The following is a 22,576-nucleotide window of genomic DNA, read 5'->3' as shown; positions in this document are numbered from 1 at the left end:
AGTGCAGAAATTTTAGCTATACAGTTTCATGAATTTTAACAAATGTATATACCCATGTATCTACCACCACAATTGTGATATAGAACATTTTGATCCTCAAATTTTGAAACTGTTATTTTCTTTTGTAGAAGACAGTGAAGAGAAATCTTTTGTGTTGCTATACAATCTACTAAGTATAATTGGTCAGTAATTTTCCTTTGCCTTCCCATTGCTATTTATTTCCCATACTTTGTGGTTGTGTTTAAAATCTTATCCCAGTGATGTCATAACTAACCAGAGATCCTAGGATTGGGGTAGGGAAGTTTTTCCTCTCTCCTTGTCAGAGGCCATATAAGGACACTGGGGTTGCTCATCCACCTTCATTTATGGCTATAAACTATATATTCTCTCCTGTTACTGTCGATTCACTGTTTGTGCCCCTACCAAAAGTGAATTCTTCCACCTGAGCACTCTACCTTCTCTCGTCTCCCCTTGGCAACTCTAGGGCAGTGCTTCAGCAATTTTCCATTTTCTACTGGATCTTTCACAACTGATGCAAACCTGCCATTGTTTTCCCACCTCATAAACACAACAATAATGAAAACTTGTCCTGACTCTCTTTCTCCCTTTGGTTATTGCCCAATTCCTTTCTCCTCTTCCAACGAGCTCCCTCAAAAGGATTTGTGTACTATTTTTCTTATCTCTTTCTTTCTTGAACTCACTTAAGCTTTTGCCTTTGTTATTCCTTCAAAACTGTTCTTACTATGCTCAGATTTCCATCTGGTATTAGTTTCCTTCTGCTTACAGGGCTTTTAAAAACATTTCTGGCAGTACAGGACTTCCTGTGATAAACTCTTACTGTTTGTATGTCCGAAAAAGTTTTTATTTTGCCTTCATTTTTGGAAGATGTTTTTGCTGGGTAAGAATTGTAGGTTAACAGTTTTTTCTTTCATACTTTAAATATGCTTCCTAAGTGGTCTCTGGATTGTATTTTTTGTCTGACAAAAATTCTGCTATCCTCCTTATCTCTGTTCCTCTGTACCTATTGTGTCTTTTTTTTTTTAAGATTTTATTTATTTAATTAATTGACACAGAGAGAGAGACAGCGAGAGAGGGAACACAGGCAGGGGGAGTGGGAGAGGGAGAGGGAGAAGCAGACCTCCTGCTGAGCAGGAAGCCCGATGCGGGGCTCGATCCCAGCACCCTGGGATCATGACCCGAGCCGAAGGCAGTCGCTTAACCAACTGAGCCACCCAGGTGCCCCCCTATTGTGTCTTTTATCTCCCCTCCCCTACCCAGTTGCTTTTAGATTACCCTCTTTATCCCTGGTTTTAAGCTATTTGATTTTGATGTGTATTGGTGTAGTTTTCTTTGTGTTTCTGGTCTGAGGTATATTGATCTTCTGGGATCTGTGGGTTTATAGTTTTAATAAAATTTGAAAAATTTTGGCCATTATTTTTTCAAGTATATTTTTTTGTCACTCCCTCTTGGCTCCTTACGGACTCCAATTACACTTATGTTAGGCTGCTTGACGTTGTCCCACAGCTCACTATCTAATTTGGATAGTTTCTCATGCTTATTGTATTTAAGTTTGCTGATATTTTAGTCTGTTATGTTTATTATTAATCTCATTTAGTGTATTTTTCATCTCAGTCATTGTAGTTTTAATGTTTAGAATTTTGATTTGGGTCTTTGAAAAAAATACTTCAGTCTTAAATGTCTCCATTAACATGTTCAGTATTTACTCTGGCTTCTTGAATATATAGAATATAGCTATAATAACTATTTTAATGTCTTTGTTTATAATTCTCTCATCATTGCCATTCTTGGATTGGTTTGATACTGACTTTTCTCCTAGTTGTGGGTTGTTTTTTTCTGTATCTCAGAGTACCTGGTAATTTCTCATTGGATGTCAGACATTGTGGATTTTACCTTGTACTGAGTATTTTGTATACATAGAAGTATTCTTAAGCTTTATTCTAGGGCAGGTTTAAGTTACATGGAAACAGTTTAATCCCCTTGGCTTGTATTTATAAGCTTTTGGGGGGGCAGAATCAATGTAGTTTAGTCTGGGTTAGTATTCTTCAGTACTAGGGCAAAACCCTTCTTAGTATTCTACCTGATGACCTACAAATTAGGAGGTTTTCATTTGTCTTGTTGGAACAAGCACTATTCCCTGTCCTTTGTAATCTTCAAAGACTGCTCTAAATTTTTTTTGTGTCTCTTTTCTTTGGCTTGCTGTGGCTTTCTTGCATGCATGGGGTGATAGTAGTCACTAAAGACTCAAGGTACCCTTTCTAGATAATCCAGTCTTCTTTCTCTGTGGCTCACTCTTCTCTGGTACTTAGTACTATAATCCCTACCCTCCTTAGTTCTCCCCCACTTCTCTCTTTTCAACTCAAGGGACTTGTCATTCTCTGCCTGGGTTCCCTCTTCCTGTGCTTTATCCTGGTAGTTCTCTTCAGGAATTAATTTAGGGCAGTCACAGGGCATACTTTGTTTTTGGTCTTCAGGGATCACTGTACTTTGTTGTCTTGATATTCAATGTCTTGAAAACCATCGTTCCATATATTTTATCTGGTTTCTTAGTCGTTTTGGGGGAGGGTGGGTAAGGTAAACCTTGTATCTGTAACCTCTTCTTAGCTGGAAATACAAGTTCTGACTTACTGAATTTTAGCCAGTAAAAAAACAGGAGATTTTTTTGTTACATCTTGAATGCTTAGTTATACTTAAAGTAAAATTCACATATTAATGTTAAATCTGAATGACTCACCTTATATGTTACTGTTGTTATGCTTGATGGATATAATTTTGACCTATGTGATCTCATGAGTATTGATCACCACAAGTTCATGCATGGCCAGAAGACATTTAAGTAGGTGTGTGTGTGTGTGTTCAGAGTTCTGGAAACTGAGACCAAAGCCTAATAGTAGATTTTGGCCAGAAACTAGGGCCAAAACTAGACTTTGGTATATCTCTACTTGCCACAATACCTACTTGTTTTTATAATAATAATAAACAATAAATAACAAATAATAATAATAAATAAAAGCAACAAATGTTCTCCATATGTTTATAAAACTATGTTCTTTTTTATATTTATAATTTTTTAAGATATTTTTTACCTTTTATTTTCCAAATGAGAACACAGAAGATAAGTCATTTGCCTCTGCCTTTGGACTTTTATTGTGGTGTTCTTAAGGACAGTATAGTTGTTTCTTTCTTTCTTTCTTTCTTTCTTTCTTTCTTTCTTTCTTTCTTTCTTTCTTTCTTTCTTTCTATTTCCTTATTTACTATTGGATAGACTGATGGAATCGTAGGTAATTTTGTTACAGAATTTTGGATTATAATCAGCAATTATCTTGAAGAGTAGTCATGATATAGGTCATGTATTGGTTCCTGTAAAACAAATGACTGGCATACTTCAGCTCATAAATATATTGTGTTTTACAGGTCTTTGTAAACTAGTTGTTTGACCGTCATCTGTCATTTATTAACTGATCATTCAATTGAATTAGTGTCATAAATAATGGTTAAGTTCTCCACCTACCTCATAAAAGGCTACAGTCTAACTTAGATGGTGTTGAGAGTCATTGTGAGGCCACTTGAACTCTGAGCTGTTCTGAGAACAGAACAGAATCCTAAGGAGGTCATTGGTGCACTTATTGTGGGTAAACTGGGGATTGACTGATGGGTTTTGATGTTTGGAGGTTTAGGGAATGGGATTAAGGACTGATAACATCCTGTAGCTACTGGGCAAAAGTGTAAAGTTATGCTTGTTAAGGTGCAGAGACTGTCCAAATCAGCTTGAAGTTTTCTTTAGTATAGAATTTTAATGTTTGAAAAAATATTTGAATTTAGGATCTGAAGAATTTTTTCTCAGATGTTAAGTGATTTACCTTTTTCATTCTTAATTCCATGAAAACATATTCCCATTTGCCTGTGTTCTCTTAAGTTTTTGTGTAGGTGTCATCATCCATCTTAGATGATAAGATCAAAGTTATTAAGACCAATATCTTAGTACTAGCCCGTATCTCTGCACTGTTACAGCATTTTGTGTGGCAGGTATCAAGCAAGATTTGATATTACTACACTTAGATCAGTGATTATCAGTGGTGTTCTGTAGTACCTCAAAGTTATCTTCTGCCACTTCAAGAAATGATATAAAGTGTGCATAACAAGGGAAAGATTTAACTCGTTATTTTAAAAAATAAATGATTTACATGAAATAGCTGACATTGTTGAATGTTTACTATATACCAAGCACTGTTTTTTACATTTCATGTGTAATAAGTCACTTTTGATATATGACTGTTATTACCATTTTGCTCATGAGAAAACTGAAGCACAGAGGGGAAAGTAGCTTACTAAGGTCATATAGCAAATAATACATTTGAGATATTCATGGTCTGAAGATTGAATCTGTGCTTTTCCTCACTATGCTCAGTTTTGGGATGAAGATACATGGGCAATTCATGCTTTATTAGCATGGTATCATTTCTAAGAATTTGGGAATCAGTGCATTTTTCAGAACATCCAGGTTAGGATAGCTATGGTGAAGGACTTAAACTTTGGAATTCTGTAAAATTTACTTCCAGTATTTGGTTTCCTTAAATAACTTAAATAACTCTATCAAATTGAATCAATTGTCAACCCTCCTTTTTCATCTGTACAAGTGTGGGTAACAGTAGTCCTTTCTGGTTATGCATTCTTTCCCCTGAGACATTATACTAAGCTATTTTAGTATTATTTTCAAGACAGAAAGACCCTGCAGTTTTTTTCCAGGAATGTATTTGCTTTAACTGACTCACCTAGCAGACCTTGGACACTGTTGTTTTGATGACAAGTGTCCTTTGGGAAAATCTCTGCTTACATTGTCAGTGAAAAGGTTGTGGTTCTCCTCTTCATTTCTGTGTTATGTATTTTGTTTCAGAATGTCTGAAATGGTAGTTTTAAGAGTATTGGGAAATTGTAGCTTTATAAATGTCTGATATTTTCCAAGATGTGTATTAACCTACCAGTCTAGTCAGGGTGAAACTAAATTATTCAGGCTTTAAACTTCAAGAGCAATAACAACTCAAATTATTTTTATTGTCTAACACTTCTGTGTACTAAGCATGAATTTTTAATTTAATCTTTTTCATAACCATATGTAGTGGGTAATTTTATTTTCCTCACTGTACAAAGGAGAAATATGAGGCTAAAAAGAATACAAGTAGTGGAATCAGATTTTGAATATAGTCTGTCACACTCCAGAGTCTGAGTGCTTAACTGTGATGATAAATCACCTCTCCTTGGCTATTGAGATCTTAAAATTGTATAATTAAAAATAAAAGGGGAAATACCTATGTATCATTGTTATGTCATGGAAATCAGGACAAGAATTGTGTGCCCCAGGCCTCCTGAGGAACTGAAACGGGAAGTCCTCAAGAATCGAGGCAGTTCCTGGTGCCATTTCTTTCTCTCTCTGTTCTCTTTCATTATTTTCTTTCTCTACGTTTTGGCTTCCTCTGTACATGGTTTATCTTGTCTGGTCCTAAAATGGTACCTTCAACACCATTTTCCTTATTACCTTAACAATCCAGAGCCATCACCAAGTGATCCAGCCTTTTATGGTCTGAATTGCATTTCCTGGTGAAATAGAATCCTTTCATCCTGGTCATTCTCTGGATTGTTTTCTTCTGGGTCAAGTGTCCATCCTTTAGTCACATAGCTGTGGCAGTGGGTGATAGGTTGAGGAGGGATGACTGAACACATTCAGAGAACTACCCTTATTTATGTTGGTAGGGTAGGAGGTATAGGCTGAAAAGAGCCCTCAAATATGTCTGTACTAGCATGTGTCAGATTTTATTAAGCACTGTAATAAAAATAACACAAATACAAAATATAAATGCAAATATAAAAATAAAAGAAAAAATACATAGCATCAAAAATATAAATACAAAATGCAAATAATATATATGTTAAAGATACAGGGAACTGAAATCAGCTTATCATCTAAAAGCTAACTTCCTGAACTGGATATGTAGATTCCATAATGGTTTTAGAAGAATGTATTTAAAAGAATCATCTGCGTGAATGTTTTTGAGAAGAATATTCAGTAGTCATTTATTTGAGTACTTCTGTATTTGTATTATCAATTCAGCCTTTCCTATAGTAGGTATAATTAGGTACATAATTGGACATGTTTACCACGTTATTTGCAGTACATTATTTAAAGATTTACCTTATAGAATTTCAGATTCTATTTTCCGATTTAATTCACAGATTTCAACAAGTAAGAAGTATTTGTCATTTTCTCATGCATTTTCAATTGTTGGTGACTGCTTTTAAAATTTCTCTGTTAGCCTTGCCTCAGTTTTATAATTTTCAGTTTTCTGTGAAGTTTTAGAAAAGTCTGAACAGTCAAAATAATCTATAGGAAACATACTGGAGAGAGGGTTTAATGGAAGCTGATGAGTTTTAGTGCATTTGGTTCAGTTAAAATTTTTCCAACTTAGTTTCAACATAAAGTAATTCTAGTGATGATCAAAGTGATGACCTAGATCAAAATGTTGAAGATGTAGGAGATACAGAATACACTTCAATGTGGTTTGTTATGAATTGTGTTATCCTGGGGTCATGTTTTAAAACAGAAGCATGTATTAATTTTTAAATGATAATTTCAGGGAAAATACAATTCTGTGCATTTACTCAGTTTTGATCCAACATTTTTGGGAGCCAGATAATTATTTTACATTAAGTGAACTATAGATAATCTTCCTGAGCTTTTTTTTTTTTTTTTAATTGCCTTTTTCCAATATCTTAATTCTTTGATTTTGTTCATCACATATTTTGGCAGATATCTATATACTCGTCCTAGGCTTACTAAAATAGTTCAGTAGCTAGAATGCCTCATCTAGCCTATATATGGAAATCAGCTCTATTTTCTGAAATACATTGATCCTAAAGCCACAGAACTCTACTTTTAGGTTCTTTGTGTTCATGGGGTGAAGAGAATTTCCTAGGACTTTTTTTTTCCCCTCATGTATCACATATATGAAACAGTTGCCATTTGTTCCAACTGACTGGACCATTTCCAAGGCAGGCTTCCTCCCTGCTTTTTTTGTCATCATGCTTTTCATTCTAGAATTTCTCTCTAGCTCTTGAACCTTTTCCAAGCTAGGGGCAATTTCTGAACATCTCAGTGACAGTGATTTTTCCAGGTATATCTACTGCATTCTGAAGATATCAGGAAGAACAACGAGGAATTGGCAGAAATAGGAAATTAGAAAAATATGAAATAGGAGTTGGAGCAATGAGGCAGATCCCTTTAAAAATAACTTTTTTTTTTTTTTTAAAGATTTTATTTATTTATTTGAGAGAGAGAATGAGGGAGAGAGAGCAGGAGAGGGGGGAGGGTCAGAGGGAGAAGCAGACTCCCTGCCGAGCAGGGAGCCCGATGCGGGACTCGATCCTGGGACTCCAGGATCATGACCTGAGCCGAAGGCAGTCGCTTAACCAACTGAGCCACCCAGGTGCCCTAAAAATAACTTTTAAAAAGGGTACTTAGAAGAACAGAGTGAGGCACTAGTTAGAACAGCAAAATTAATAAGCACTAGAATAGACCTAGGTAATTGCTTTTCAAAGTATCTATGGTGAGGGACCAGAATTTTCATTTCCAATTCATTATAGATGGGGCCTGCATGGTAAGTACATTTATCACATGCTTGGGTCAGATTCTTTGAAAATATCTAATTACTATAAAGGTTTCTAAATGGCTTCTCTCCGTTTTTATATGTATTGTAGACAGGTATCAGTTTCCTGACCAACGCCAGTCTCATGACATGTTGAGTAGTGTTGATCCTAAAATGTTTCTTCATTTTGTAGCCGAGGTTATTAAATCTCAGGAAAGTGAAATGATTTCTCAATATTATACTAAATATTAGGTTAAAAACTTCTTTTTTTAGTTTTAGCAGAAAATGACACAAAAGCAAAATTTGGCCTTTGTCTGAAAATGATGTTCATTGTCAGTATATAAAAGTCAGAAAAATATGCCTTGGGAGCTATAGGGAATATTCACTTTCTGCATTATGGATTTCTGAAATAATCTTTTGTATGATCTTATATTTTTGAAAAAATCAATAAAGATATCAAGTAAAATAATATTAAAAAACTTTCTTTTATATAATTAGAGTAATGAGTTTATATGGGAAAAGTGTCAAAAGATCAGGCTGAAAAGATTGTCGGGGATAGGATTGGAAAATGATATGTAAGCCATAAAAGGAGTTTGCTTCTCCTTCTCCCGAATAAAAAGCAAATGCCTTTTTTTTGGGAGACAGTGGGGAGCAACTGAAGGATTTTCTATAATGAATACAGAGCAGGTTAGTTTTTAGCAAAGAAAATATTAGTGTATTTTCTCTCTATATTTTAAAGTAAGATTAATAGAGATCTACTTCAGTTTTATAAAATGCTTTAGTTCTGAACACTGCAGTCAGATGCCTCTCAACTATAAGTAATAGCTTCACATGTAGGAGAACACAGAAATATGAGGCAGTAATTGAGATTAGTATTTACTGTGTTTTGAAACACCCCTGTCACTAAGTATTTGGTAAAAATGCACTATGTATATAATTTATATATATAATAATATGCTGTTGAGCATAATATACTTAGCTCCGCTATTTGTTATTTTTTCAACTTTGGGCAAATTATTTTACTTCTTTGGGTCTTGGTTTTCTCATCTATAAAATGGGGATACATAATATAGTATTATCATGAAGTTAAATGAGTGTGTATGTGTGTGTGTGTGTGTGTGTGTGAGAGTGAATAGACATACTATAACGTAGGATAGTACCTGGTAAATAATGAGCATTAAGTAAGGACTTTTGTTGTTGTTATGATTAGTAGTAGAAGACATTTTATTAAATACTTTACAAAAATGTAAGTATAATGTGAGTATAAAATACCAAAAATGTACCAGTTGTTATCTGAAAATTGCCACTTACTGGATTTCAAAATTTTGTTTCTGAGTGTACAGAGATTATAAAATTGTGAATTTAAATTTACTTAATGTTTTCTCTTTTATAGTTTATCAGAGAAGATATGAAATATAAAGATGCTACTAATAAACACAGTCATCTGCACAGAGAAGATAAGCATATAACTGTTGAGGATTTATGGAAACGGTGGAAAACATCAGAAGGTAAGACTATTTCAGTGAACTGAATCCTTCACCTGCTCTTCTGCCCTGCTTAACCATTGTTAACTCACTAATTGCAAATGATTTTATGACAAAAATCAAAATAACATTTTCTGTGAGGATATTTATATTTTCGTAAATAATTTTTCCACTTTTGATTTTGAAAAATGATTTTTATCTTACAATTCATTAAGGGTCAGCCTGTTTTCAGATAATTTGATACCTTATACTAGAATAAATAAGATCATGCATGTCTGAGAGCTTAAAGTTGTGGAATATTGCTTCAGCTGTTAGTGACATTATTATAAAAGGTTTATCTAATAAACATGGATCCCAAAGTTGTTATTTTAGTTACTGAGAACAGTTCCTAAAGTCTTCAGAAGGCACAGAACTTTTAAGCTTTTCCTGAAATAAATTATGAAGTCTTCTAAGAGTTGCATGATAAAGTTCTGTGATTTATATTTTACTACTTTTCTGCCCTTAGATCCTCAAGCTGTCTCATGGACAGCAATTGTTTAAGGCAGGAAAAATGTATGACCTAAACCTCAACTTGATCCCTAATACTAGAAAGCTACTAAAGTTTAAAAAGAAAAAAAAAAGGAAGTCCATTAAGCTTATTCTTCTTCTTATTTTTATTTTATTTTTGAGTGACAGAGTCAACCAAAATGTCATTTTCCTAATGTTTTTGTGTTTCTATTCTTTTACCAAACATTTATGTTGTATATATTTTCCTCTGCAAGTTTGAATAATGAAAGGAAAGGAGGAGGAAGGTGGGACAGACTACTGCATAGGAGGATAAAGACATAAAGTTTACTAGACTGGCTGTGGTAACATTTGGAAATGGGAATATATAGAAAGCTATCCCATCAATGCTCAGTATTTTTATTAGTGTACAAGAAGGTTGATAGTTTGCTTACATTTTTGTTTTCACTTTTTAAAAGAGGCATCTGTTAAAATACACTGGGAAGAAGAAAAAGAAGGAAAAAATATCACTGACTTAAATGAAAGATACATACACTTAAAAATCTATCTCTCCATTTCCCTGCCCCGTATGATTTTTAAGTAATAGGAATTTCGGTAGTACTAGGAATGAACAAATATAAATTTCATGGGGGAGAGATTGCTAGAATGGTGGAAAACTCAGAAGACCTTAATCTGCTTACAGGTATGCCTTAGATACATTGTACACACCACCACAATAAGGCAAATATTACAGTAAAGTGAGTCAAATGGGTTTTTTGGTTTCCTGGTGTGTATAAAAGTTATGTTTATGCTATACTGTATTCTATGAAGTGTGCGATGGTATTACGTCTAAAAAAACAATGTACTTGGGACGCCTGGGTGGCTCCGTTGGTTGAGCGTCTGCCTTTGGCTCAGGTCATGATCCCAGGGTCCTGGGATCGAGTCCCGCATCGGGCTCCTTGCTCGGCGGGGAGCCTGCTTCTCCCTCTGCCTCTGCCTCTCTCTCTCTCTGTCTCTTGTGAATAAATAAATAAATTCTTTAAAAAATAAAAAAACAATGTACATACCTTTGTATGCATTTGTAAAATACTTTATTGCTGAAAAGTGCTAACCATCCTCTGAGCTTTCAGCAAGTTGTAATTTTTCTGCTGGTAGAGGTCTTGCCTCAGTGTTGGTGGCTGCTGGCTGAACAGTGTCCTGCTTGCTGAAGGTTGGGGTGGCTATGGCAAGTACTTAAAGTACAACAACAGTGAGGTTTGCCACATTGATTGACTCTTCATTTCATGAACAGTTTAGTTTCTCTGTAGCATGCAATGCTGTTTGATAGCATTTTACATAAAGGAGAACTTTTTTCATAATTGCAAAACCAGGTTTTATGTAATACTCTAAATCCTTTGTTGTCATTTCAACAATCTTTGCAGCGTTTTTACCAAGAGTAGATTCCATCTCAGGAAACCAGTTTCTTTTTGGTCATCCGTAAGAGACGACTCGTCATCCGTTCAAGTTTGATCATGAAATTGTAACAATTCAGTCCCATTTTCATGCTGCACATCTCATTCTAGTTCTCTTGCTGTTTACACCACATCTACAGTCACCTTCTCCACTGAAGCCTTGAATCCCTCAACATCATCCATGAGGGTTGGAATCACCTTCTTCCACACTCTTGTGAATGTTGATATCTTGCCTTCTTTCCATGAATCACGAATGTTGTTAATGGCATTTAGAGTAGTGAATCCTTTCCAGAAGGTTTTTAATTTACTTCCCCAGATCCATCAGAGGAATCACTATCTATGGCAGCTATAGCCTTATAAAATATATTTCTTAAATAATAAAACTTGAAAGTAGAATTATTCCTTGATTCATGGGCCATCAAATGGATGTTGTGTTAGCAGGCATGGAAACAACATTAATCTCGTTGTATGTCTCCATCAGAGCTCTTGGGTGACCAGGTGCATTGCTAGTGATCAGTAATATTTTGAAAGGAATCTTTTTTTTTTTTTTTTTTTTTCCTGAGCAGCAGGTCTCAACAGTGGGCTTAAAATATTCAGTAAACTATGTTGTAAACAGATGTGTTGTCATCAAGGCTTTGTTGTTCCCTTTATAGAGTACAGGCATGGTAGATTTAGCATCATTCCTCAGGGCCCTAGGATTTTCATAATGGTAAATGAACATTGCCTTCAACTTAAAGTCACCACCTTCATTAGCCCCTAACGAAAGAGTCAGCCTGTTCTTTGGAGCTTTGAAACCAGGCATTGATTTCTCTTCTCTAGCTGCAAAAGTCCCAGATGGCATCTTCCAACATAACGCTGTTTTGTCTACATTGAATATCTGTTGTTGAGTGTAGCCACCTTTGTTACTTACCTTCTGGAGAACTTGCTGCAGCTTCGACATCAGCACTTGCTGCTTCACCTTGTACTTTTCTGTTATGGAGACGGCTTCTTTTCTTAAACCTCATGAACCAACCTGTGTAGCTTCTGACTTTCCTTCTGCAGCTTCCTCACCTCAGTCTTCACAGCACTGAAGAGAATTAAGGTCTTACTCTAGATTAGGCTTAAGGGAACATGGTGGCTGGTTTGATATCTGTGAAGTGCAATAAATAGAAGTGCAATCAAACAAGGTATGCCTGTGTATGAAGTCTCTCTGCAGTATGGAGGCATTACTAAAGGAATTAGAGATCCATTAAAGCGTCTGTTGCTACTAGTATATTTTAGATTTTGGATATGAGATAAGTTGAGTGGAACCCACTTAACCCACTGTGCTTGAATGAAGGAAGAAGGACTTGACCACTTGTTACCACCCATGGTGCTTCCACCCTGGTTCAGCTCCCATCTCTTGCCTAGGTAACTGCAGCAGCTGCCTCATGGTCTCACTGTGTCTGCTTGTGCTCTGCTGCATTCTGGACTTCACTTAGCAGAATGATCTGTTTAAAATATAAATCATATTTGCTCCCTGCCCTGTGGTGGCTCAGAGTAAAAGCTAAAGTCTTTACAAAGGCCTGTAAGCCTCTCCATGATCTGTCCTCCCCTCTTGCCTCTTCTGTTCCTGTCATGTGCCACTGGTCTGTCTCACTCACGGTGCTCCATCCCAGCTGGACTCCTTGTTGTTCCACAACTGCAGGACCTCAGATGTCCTTATGGACCCTCCGTGAGGCCCACCCTCACTATTCTAGTTCAGATCACAGATCACACTCCTCTCTCTCCGCTTTTACCTTTGTTTTTGTGACACTCCTGTCTCTCTTAGCTTCACATTTTCTTTTTCCCATATCATGTGTCATCTTCTTTTTTTTTTTTTTTAAAGATTTTATTTATTTATTTGACAGAGAGAGACACAGCGAGAGAGGGAACACAAGCAGGGGGAGTGGGAGAGGGAGAAGCAGACTCCCCGCTGAGCAGGGAGCCCGATGCAGGGCTCGATTCCAGGACACTGGGATCATGACCTGAGCCGAAGGCAGGCGCTTAATGACTGAGCCACCCAGGCGCCCCCATGTGTCATCTTCTAAGATATCGTATAATTGACTTATTCATTATGTTGATCTCCTTTCTCTCTCCTGCCTCTGAGAATGTCAGCTTCAGAGAGCAGGGGTTCTTTGTTTATTTTGTTTATTAATGTGTCCTAAATCTATCGGGACTCTGTCCTTAAACCCGGTTTTGGTTTCTGATCCTAGGAAGTCTGGTGAGATCTTTTGTGATCTGTGAGCATGTTTTGTTTTGTTTTATTTTGTGAGTTAAGGCCTTTCCAAGTTGGGTAGCCTCTTAAATCTCTTTTTTTTCTCTGGGCTTTCACCTTAATTTCCACCCCCTAAGATTTTGCCATTATGATGGTAAGATTTCCCTGAGTCACCGAAGAGTTGGCCTAAATTACAAACCATATGCTTCTTTTTCTCCAAACCCCAGTCTCTCACATGTGTACTCCCTCTAGGGGAGTAGTATGTGGGAGGAGTAGTCTTAAGGCTCCTACTAACACAGCTGCATGGGAAGAGAGAGAAATGAACCTTGGGCCTCGAGTGAAACCTCCCCTAGATGCTATATAGTGACCTAATTGATTTTCTCAATACACATGACACATTTATTAACGGTCATGTAAAGACGGGGTATTGTTGCTAATCAGTGGTTTTTACATCAGAGCTTCACAGACCTCAGGTATCCTGGAGATACCTCAGGAACAGGGCATGCTGGGTGTGCAGGATTCTGCTTTTCTCTGGGTATCGTGTTTCTGTTTAAGAATTTTGTTAGGAAACAAAAAGTGATTCCTCTGAAAAGGTTTGGAAACTGCTGGTATAGAGATCAGAATGTGTCTCTAGCAATAATATGTAATTCAAGGGTGTTTAGTTGAATATAATACACACACACACTGGTGTGCGTGCATGTCTGCATACACATACAAACATACACAATCATACTATGCCCATTGTGTGGCACAATGACACTGTGTCATTGTGTCTCCAACGCCTAGAGCAGTGCCCTATTTACTTTGATCTTCAGTAAATATTTGTTGAATGAATGAATGTATCATACCTGATGAGCATTGGCTACTCAGTAATTCAGCTCACCCAATACTTTTGAGTACAGGCATTTCTGTGACCATGAGATACATGCATTCTTGAAAAGGTTATGTTTGGAAAATTATGAACTTAAAAATTACAGAGTTTATGAGAAAAATGGGGTTGAAGCAGACTACTCCGAACCTATGCAACTTTGTAACCAATGCACTAAGAGTACTAATAAAAATACTAGCACAAGTTCAAAAGATGTGTTAAATTCCTAATCAGTCAATACAGTAGTGAGTATAGGCCTTTACAAGTAGGCCAAGATAACTTCATGGAAGGAGGTGTTAGGGTTGAGGTTGCTAAATTATGCAAAGGCAGAGCCCACGAATTTGAAAAGTGAGCCACAAGCTTTGCTGACACAGGCGGTGGCCAAATTGGACTGAGAGGAAGGAGTGTGAGCAGACAGTATGTTCAGAGCCTGGACATTTGCCATTCTGTTTTGCCATTCTGGGTACTTTGCATCCGTTTGCTGTTACTTGGAGGTATAAAATGATAACATGTGAGGAAAAGTCACACTTGAAATGGTAGACTTTTATATTTTCTCGACATGATTCTTGTTTACCAGTTGCACATAAGCTAAATGGTGACACAGAAGCACCTGTAGCAGAACAGGTTGTATCTGTGATGTACTAACTAGGCATTGGATGCCAGGTATTCATGATGAATGAAATGTATCTCTGAGCTATGAGGTGTAAATAGCTGAGTAAGAAAGACAAATAATTGCAATAAATGGTGATGTGTGTCGTAATAGGAGTAAGTATAGGATATGGGGGTAGCTCACTGGAAGGAGTAATTAACTCTCTGGTAGGATTATACATGGAAGGTGGTGTTTGTGAAAGGCTGGGAAGGTTGACCAGGAGTTCTGGGAAGGGATGAGGAGGTGGACCATAAATGATGGCCCCTCGGGCTCTTTCAGGTACCTGAAATTTGCTGGAAGTGGAAGGGGCATGCTATAGGAAGTATGTGGGCTTTAAAGCTATGCAAATTTAAATCCCAGTCCTTCTGTTTATGAGCATTAAGACATTGGGCACATTTTAAAATTCACTTATAAAATGCAGTTTTTATGTGATATAAATGAGTAATGTAGTAAAAGTGCTTGGCATAATTTCTGGCATCATCTGGTAGGCACTTAGTAAATGTTGACTTGTCCTTGTAATGATGCTGAGTAAACTAAAATGTTCCACTGTACTGAAAGTTTTATAAGGTTTTTGATTGAGTCTCATAATATTCATAAATAAAATGAGCAGATATACTAGGCTAAATACGTTGTAGTATACAATTCTCTGGAGGGTGAAATGGACCTAAGATCTTTATGGAGTTGTCAACTGGGGAAAAGTAAAATTGTATGATGCCAAAATTGATCCTGATCTCACATAGAAAAATTTCAGTGTCACCTGAATGTACTTTTTTTCCTTGTGTGGAGAATGCCTGGTCAGTTTGTACATGGCAGCAGTCCAATGCAAATGAAAACCATTTTAAAAAACTAGTGTTAGATTTCAGATAGATTTTGATAAACTGGATACGTTGTTAGAATTACTGAATGCAGTTAAAGAGTAGCCAGATACCTGATGAAGGAAAATGTAGGTAGAAAATTATTGGTTATATATAAATTTTAAGCATTTTAATAGATAAAAAACTGATTAAGTAATGTACTGTTTTTAAAAATGGTAGCTCATTGGGTTAAATAGTTATTATAACATGTGACAACCATGAGGTAATCTTTCCATCCTGTTCAGCATGGGTCTTATCTTACCTAAGGTCAACTGTATAATTTTGGGCTTTACAAATTGAATAGACATTTGGAAATTTTGCAGAAGGTTTAATTTAATTTAAATTTCTTTTTTTGGATTAGAAATTTAAAGGAACTGAAATTGTCTGAGAGAAGAGAGATGTAGGCATTTAAATAATGGTTGTTTTCAAGTGTATATAAATCCTAGCTAGAGAGATGATCAAGAGTATTTTCTTTCTGTTTGGAAAACAAAAATGTAAATGTGACATAAAAGGATTTGGAAAAAGATTCCTTACCTTGGATGTTAAAGTTCTAAAAGTAAGGAGGATTATAAATACTTCCTTTACATAGATCCTTGATATTCATAAGGATATTCTTCTGGGTATGGAAGTATACATGGATCTCTACATGCTGATAAAAATCGACCAGTTTTTTAGGTGTATGTTGTTGGTTACAGTGAGATCGGAATGAAAAAAAATGTAAGGATATCTGTGCATATTGTTTAGCATTATCAGAAGAGTAAAGATACAGACCTTGCACATTAGAAGGTGTCATTATCTTTGTGCCATCCATTTATATAATATTTATTTGTATATTTACAGTATGCATAGGATTCACTGTGGTAGAGCACGAAGTGTAAGAGAAGGCCTTTCTCAAGGGCCTTTCGGTATTGTTACATGTGCACATATGAAATATTAAATAACAATGAAGGCGTGATTAAATACTAGGTAAGTGGTACTATTATAAGAGATTAAGGAAATGGACAGATTTGTTATGAGGAAGTCTTCATTAGGGAGATAACTCTTCAGCAGGATTTTGAAAGACATAAAATGTTCTTAGAAATAATAAAGATAGAGAGCAATATACAAGTTATCACATTAAAATGAGTAAATGAATATGTGTAATTCCAGACTTAAATTCTAAATCCCTCAAATAAGCACAATTTGTAAATCAGAAATATAATAATTTTTTTAGTTTTAGTCTATAAATCACCATTTTAATATTTGTCTTTTGCTATTAGATGTAATACTTAACCTTTTTGTGTCTTAGTTTTGTCATCTGCTAAATGGGGGTAAAAATTGTGTATCACATCAAATTGTTGAGGATGAAATGAATTTGTACATCTACAGTGCTTAGAACAGTGCCTAGCACATAGCAAGTGCTTAATGACCATCCCTTGTTACCACTGATTTTATAAGATGGATGTGAACATGGTGCATGTGGGGATTTGGAGACTGATGCAGTTGGAAGAGGCATCTGAATTGGGGAATAGTAGAAAATAGGTCAGTCAGAGGGAGACCAGACTAGTGAGCCTTGATGTTTAAACCTGATGAGCTGCTCCAGGAGTGGTAAGGAAGATTCTACTCATAAACCAGTGCTTACCAGTTGGTGGTGGTGCCTCTAGCTGTGTATTAAGGAAGCTTGATCTGTGTCTGGTCTCAGTAGCAAAGAAGGATGTTATTGTAGAAATTAGTGGTGAGCACCATTTACTGTGTCTGTGGGAGGTGGTAGTGTATTTTAGCATTTTTGTCATTATCGCACTAAATATTAGGAACTATTACAGCTTCTTGTTTTGGAAAGCCTTATAATATAGAACAGTTAAGGAAGATGAATTCACTTAGGAAGACTAGCTTTGAGTTTAATATAATGAGTAATTCTGAGAAGTGTTTTAAAGTGTTGTCCAGAATGAATTCCATCTTTTTTTTCTTCCTTGTGATTTTAGATCCTTTGGGCTTGAGGAGAATCATTTAACGGATTCGTACAGGGCACTTATTTTAGTAAATGTATTTATTATGAGCAAGGCATTGTCCTAGTTATGGAAGATACATAGATGGAGAATATGTTTTCCGTCCTCCACCTGTCTGTAGTCTGTTACTGGAGAAAGGTCTGTTAACACGTAATTAAAAGATGTGGTATGATCTAGCGTCAGGGTATGTGTTAGGCACTGTGGATGGGACAATAGGAAGTATGCTGGTCTGCCAGAGGGCAGGTGAGGCCAGAGGGTTAGTTGCATGAAGGGACATTTATTTACCTCTCATCTCTCCCCACCCCTTCATTGGGAGGCACTCTGCTGGAGTAATTGCTTTCAAGATATTTGTAGTTAATACAGCACATTTTAAAAACACAGGGCTCTTAATATGCCTCAAATGCTGGCGCTATTAACTCAGGTTTTTAGCACTTTTCAGCTTTTATATGATACTTTTGGTTTCAGGAGAAGCTGTTCTTAGCTGTCTGTAGAGGTACTGGGTTTTCATTGTCTTTGGAAAGCAGTTTATACAAGGGAAGGCCTGTTCTTGAGGTAGAGTCTAGTTTCAAAATGACAAATGTCATTATTTGTACTACTAACAAAAGTCTTTTGTAGTCATAGTTTCTTGTATGTGGAGAATAGCAACACAGACATACTGCCCATTTACTCTATCAACCAACTTTTAAGTGTGCTTAACATGGATTTTTGTTAGAGGAGTAGCATGAATATTACTTGATCAGTTTGTAAAACACTGTTCTGTATTAATCAGAATTGATTTGTGTACTTTGCATAAAGTGTGTCCTTTTTAGAATAATCAAATAGCTTTCTTCTTTGATAAAAGTATCTACATAATTCAGAGCACTCACAATAAGTTTCTGATCTTATTTAATCATTATCTTATGTCAGCATTTCAGTCTCCCTGTTTCCTTCATTTCATATCTATTTATTGGGGTTAACCACTTTGGTGTTTATTATTTTCATTTTCTTCTTTCCTGTTTCTCTTTTATTGTTGACCCTTGTCCTCTTTTACTTCAGGATACTTTTAGAGATTTAAGGTCATTGTGTATACTGATTTGCTAGGATTAGTTATGCCTTTTTAATCTGTGGAAGATACTTCACTTTGAGACAGCTGTGTCTTTTATACTTTTTTTTGATTTTATTCTGAAATAGAGAGCACCTCTCAGAATAGGATGCAGAGACCAGTTGCCTATCACATCCCTCTGTACTTTGGGTTCTAGAAATTTGACAGTTTCTGTTCTTTGGGAACTCATGAAATAGATATGTTGCGAGCCTCATTTTTTCTCAAATAACAAATTTTCCAGTATGTAATTCATCATATGATGAAAGTTTTCTTATAATTTAAGGAAGTACAATTCTAAAATTGTTTGTAAATTTGCCTTATTATGGTTTTCTGTGCACCTGAATTATTCTACATTTCTCCTCTGCTATGTTCACAGACTCAAGGGATACCTCAAGTTTGAAGTACAGTAACAGAACCTTCTGCAGAAGGTAAAAATGAGGGCTGTCCACTTTTCGCTGTGATGGACTATTTAGAAAACAGTAGTCTTTCTTAAACATCTTACTGTTCATTCTTCCTTTTCCCCAACAGTTGGGAATCAATTTTATATAGATTTGTGTTAATTTTTGCTTTACCATTCTTTGTTTTGGGAAGTGGGTGGATAGGATGGACTCTGGTTACAGTTCTGTATGTTAAAATATATTATTGCAGGAGATTCACTGTATTAAATTCTACTTTAGGTGGACCAAATTTTATTCTTATTCTTTTGGATAAGGGACTTGTTTGTTGATAGTGGTATTCTCTTCGTCAGAGATGGTCAGTTGTACAAACATCTTTTTTCTTTTCAAACGAGTCTGTATTTTCTTGGGTCTTTTTTGCTATTCTACTGAATGTTACTTAGCAGTTTAGAAGTAATTATAATAGAAACAATGCAAATTACAAATTCAATGAAAATAAAATTTTCAAAGATATTAAATAACCATTTCAATTGCAATATGAACATGACTTGTTTCTGAAAACTAAACATTTTTGCAATTCTGGATCATATATGTATATATATGTTATATTACATATATAAACATATGGCTCAGAATGAATGATAAAAAAAATAGGGTAAATCACATAGTATGTGTGTCATACTTAAATACTTTTCACTTGGTGGATGGTTACTCGTGGATGGTTACTCTGCCTAAATAGAGTACTTAGTACAAATACAGCTTATTTTCCAACTTCTCATCTGGTTAAGGTGCTCTTCAATATGAGATCCTTAATGAGCATTCTTCTAACATTTGGCCAGTCTTCTGTTTCTCTTTCTCTTTCTGTTAGTGTGAATTCTTCCGTATGTTGAAAATGGTGGACCATTTAGATACTTTTGATTTAGAGTGTTTAAAGCTAACTGCTTACTTAAGTTATTAGTTTAAAAGCGGAGTCTAAATCAGTCTGACAAAATGAAATAGTAAATGTCATTTCCATTGAAGTAAATTTCCATTCCATCATCAGTTGTTTTCCTTAGCATGTAATCAGGTAAAAAGAAAGTATAAAACAAATGTTTATCACTAGGAGCTTATTTTATTTCCCTGTTCCATTGCCATCTTTTTTTTTTTAAAGTTCTTTTTTTTTAAGATTTTATTTATTTATTTGAGAGAGAGAATGAGAGAGAGAGAGCACATGAGAGGGGGGAGGGTCAGAGGGAGAAGCATACTCCCTGCTGAGCAGGGAGCCTGATGTGGGACTCGATCCCGGGACTCCAGGATCATGACCTGAGCCGAAGGCAGTCGCTCAACCAACTGAGCCACCCAGGCGCCCTCCATTGCCATCTTTTATGTTATTCTCTTTATGTTATGTGAATCTTTGTAAATCATTTCTTCTCCCTCCCTCCCTTCCTTAGTTGGGGGATAGAGCGAGAAGAGATGAAAAGTGGCTAGTAGTTCTGATATAGAGAAATACGATGTATTGGGAAAAACTATTAGACTTGGCAAGAAGAAAATCATTAACCCTCAAGAATCAATTTAAACATTGGTATGGGGAATTGAGTCCCCCCCCCCACACACAAAATTAGTGTTAAAAAAGATTTAAGTGGAAGCCACCTGAATGTATACATCAGTGGGTAAATGAATAAATAAAATGTGGCATATACATACAATGGAATATTCTTCAGCCTTAAAAAGAAGGAAATTCTGACACGTGTTACAACATGAATGAACCTTGAGGACGTTATGCTGAGTGAAATAAGCCAGTCACAAAAGGACATATACTGTATGATTCCATTTATATGAGATACCTAGAGTCGTCAAAATCATAAGGACAGAAAGTAGAATGGTGGTTGCCAGGAGCTAGGGAGAGGTGAATGGGGAGTTATTGGCCAGTGGGTACAGAGTTTCAGTTTTGTAAGATGAAAAGAGTTCTGGAGTTGGATGGTAGTGGTGGTTGCATGATAATATAAATACTTAGTACTGTTGAACTGTACACTTAAAAATGGTTAAGATGGTAGCTTTTATGTTATATGTATTTTAACCTCAATAAAAAACGATCTAAGAGAGTGAGTAGATAAGAAGTAGAGAAATGGTGGGCAACCCTCTATTTAAGGTCTAGGGAAGAAAATGGAGGGAAATTGAATGGCAGTTACAAATGGCTAGTATGATCAAAGGAATGGTTTTCTTAAGAATGGTAGATTTGACTGTGCTTAAAGAAAGAGGGAAGCACTCTACTGACATTTTTAAAAGTTGAACATATAGAAAAGTTTCAATTCAGGAAGTACTTTGTTCATAAAGTACTATGTATAAAGGTTGGTAATTGAGATTATACCTTATTACATCATTTAATGTCAGCATTTGTTTTCTTCACGAATATTTGTGTTGGTTTATGGATTGAAAAGATATCGTTAGCTAATAAAAGATGAATTTAAGCCAAGACAGGCTTGTTGACGGAATTGCTAGCTGGCACTCACAGGCATGTCACTAAACGTTTTCAAATCCGTCATAGAATTTATTTCCTATGAAGAATTTGAGTGACAATTTAAAAACAATATCTTAAACTTTTGGGAAGGGGTTGGGGTGGGCTGGGAAAAGGGGAATTGGGAGGTTGAGTACTTAGAGAGGGGAGGCCCCAAGAAAGACCTTACCTTTTAATTTGCTTATGCATTTATTTGGTTTCTGAATTATATGTTGTAAGAATATAGAGTTCTAACATCGTTATTTTCCATGTTTTGACCAGTACCAGATATTTTGTGGCAGGATTTTAATGATAGTGCTACAGCTCTACTACTACAATGAATAATAGTAGGTTTCTGTGTACTAGCTGCGTACCCACTGATCCAGAGCCTGTGACCTTAGCAAAGGTAAGCGTGTCCCAGATTGCAGTGTGAGATAGTTGAAGATGGATCTGCTTTGGTAGTTGTCTAAATTTTTCTCATCTGTTTTTAATGAGCATGCTTAGTTGCATGAATCTGACCTTGACATAGACTGCATTCTCTTTTAGATGTGTAATTGGAAGCTTTTGGATGTGTAATTGAAAAAAGGGGAGGCTAAATTTTAAGCTAGTGAATATATGTTTTAGGGCTGTGTCCAGATTCTTTGAATGGTTTTCAGGAATGCCCAAAAAAGTAATCTTTCTAGTTTCTAATGGAACCTGCACTATATTAAGTAATGGAGGCTGAATTTATCATAAAACTAAATGCTTAATAAATTCCTGTGCATAACTGATTGTTCAACATGTTTTGTTGAGTGGCTTGAAATCATAGCATACTGTGTTCTTTTTTACTACAGAGCTTTATTTTCAAGTTTGAGCAGTTTATGTGTTTTGGTAAGTCTTAACTTTAGTGGCAGGAGATTAATTGGGAAGTTTGTTGTAAAGATACTTTATCACCAATGATTTTATTAATCACAAGTGATAAAAATCACACACATCTCCATTCA

At 35.9% G+C, this 22,576-nt stretch overlaps 1 protein-coding gene across 5 annotated transcripts in view; it reads left to right on the top strand.

Annotated features, from left to right (window-relative positions):
* The window catches only part of STIM2 (stromal interaction molecule 2), a 149,386-nt gene that overhangs the window by 81,117 nt on the left and 45,693 nt on the right, over window positions 1-22,576 (top strand). For all 5 annotated transcript variants that reach the window (XM_035005176.1, XM_035005178.1, XM_035005179.1 and 2 more), the window contains exon 3: window positions 9,049-9,163. In XM_035005176.1, the coding sequence (XP_034861067.1) occupies window positions 9,049-9,163 (115 nt within the window). The remainder of the gene's footprint in view (window positions 1-9,048; window positions 9,164-22,576) is intronic.

The sequence above is a fragment of the Mirounga leonina genome, unplaced genomic scaffold (genome assembly GCF_011800145.1).
Source record: "Mirounga leonina isolate KUSES-001 unplaced genomic scaffold, KU_Mleo_1.0 Mir_129, whole genome shotgun sequence".
Taxonomy (NCBI): domain Eukaryota; kingdom Metazoa; phylum Chordata; class Mammalia; order Carnivora; family Phocidae; genus Mirounga; species Mirounga leonina.
This window is presented reverse-complemented; position numbering and strand designations above follow the sequence as displayed.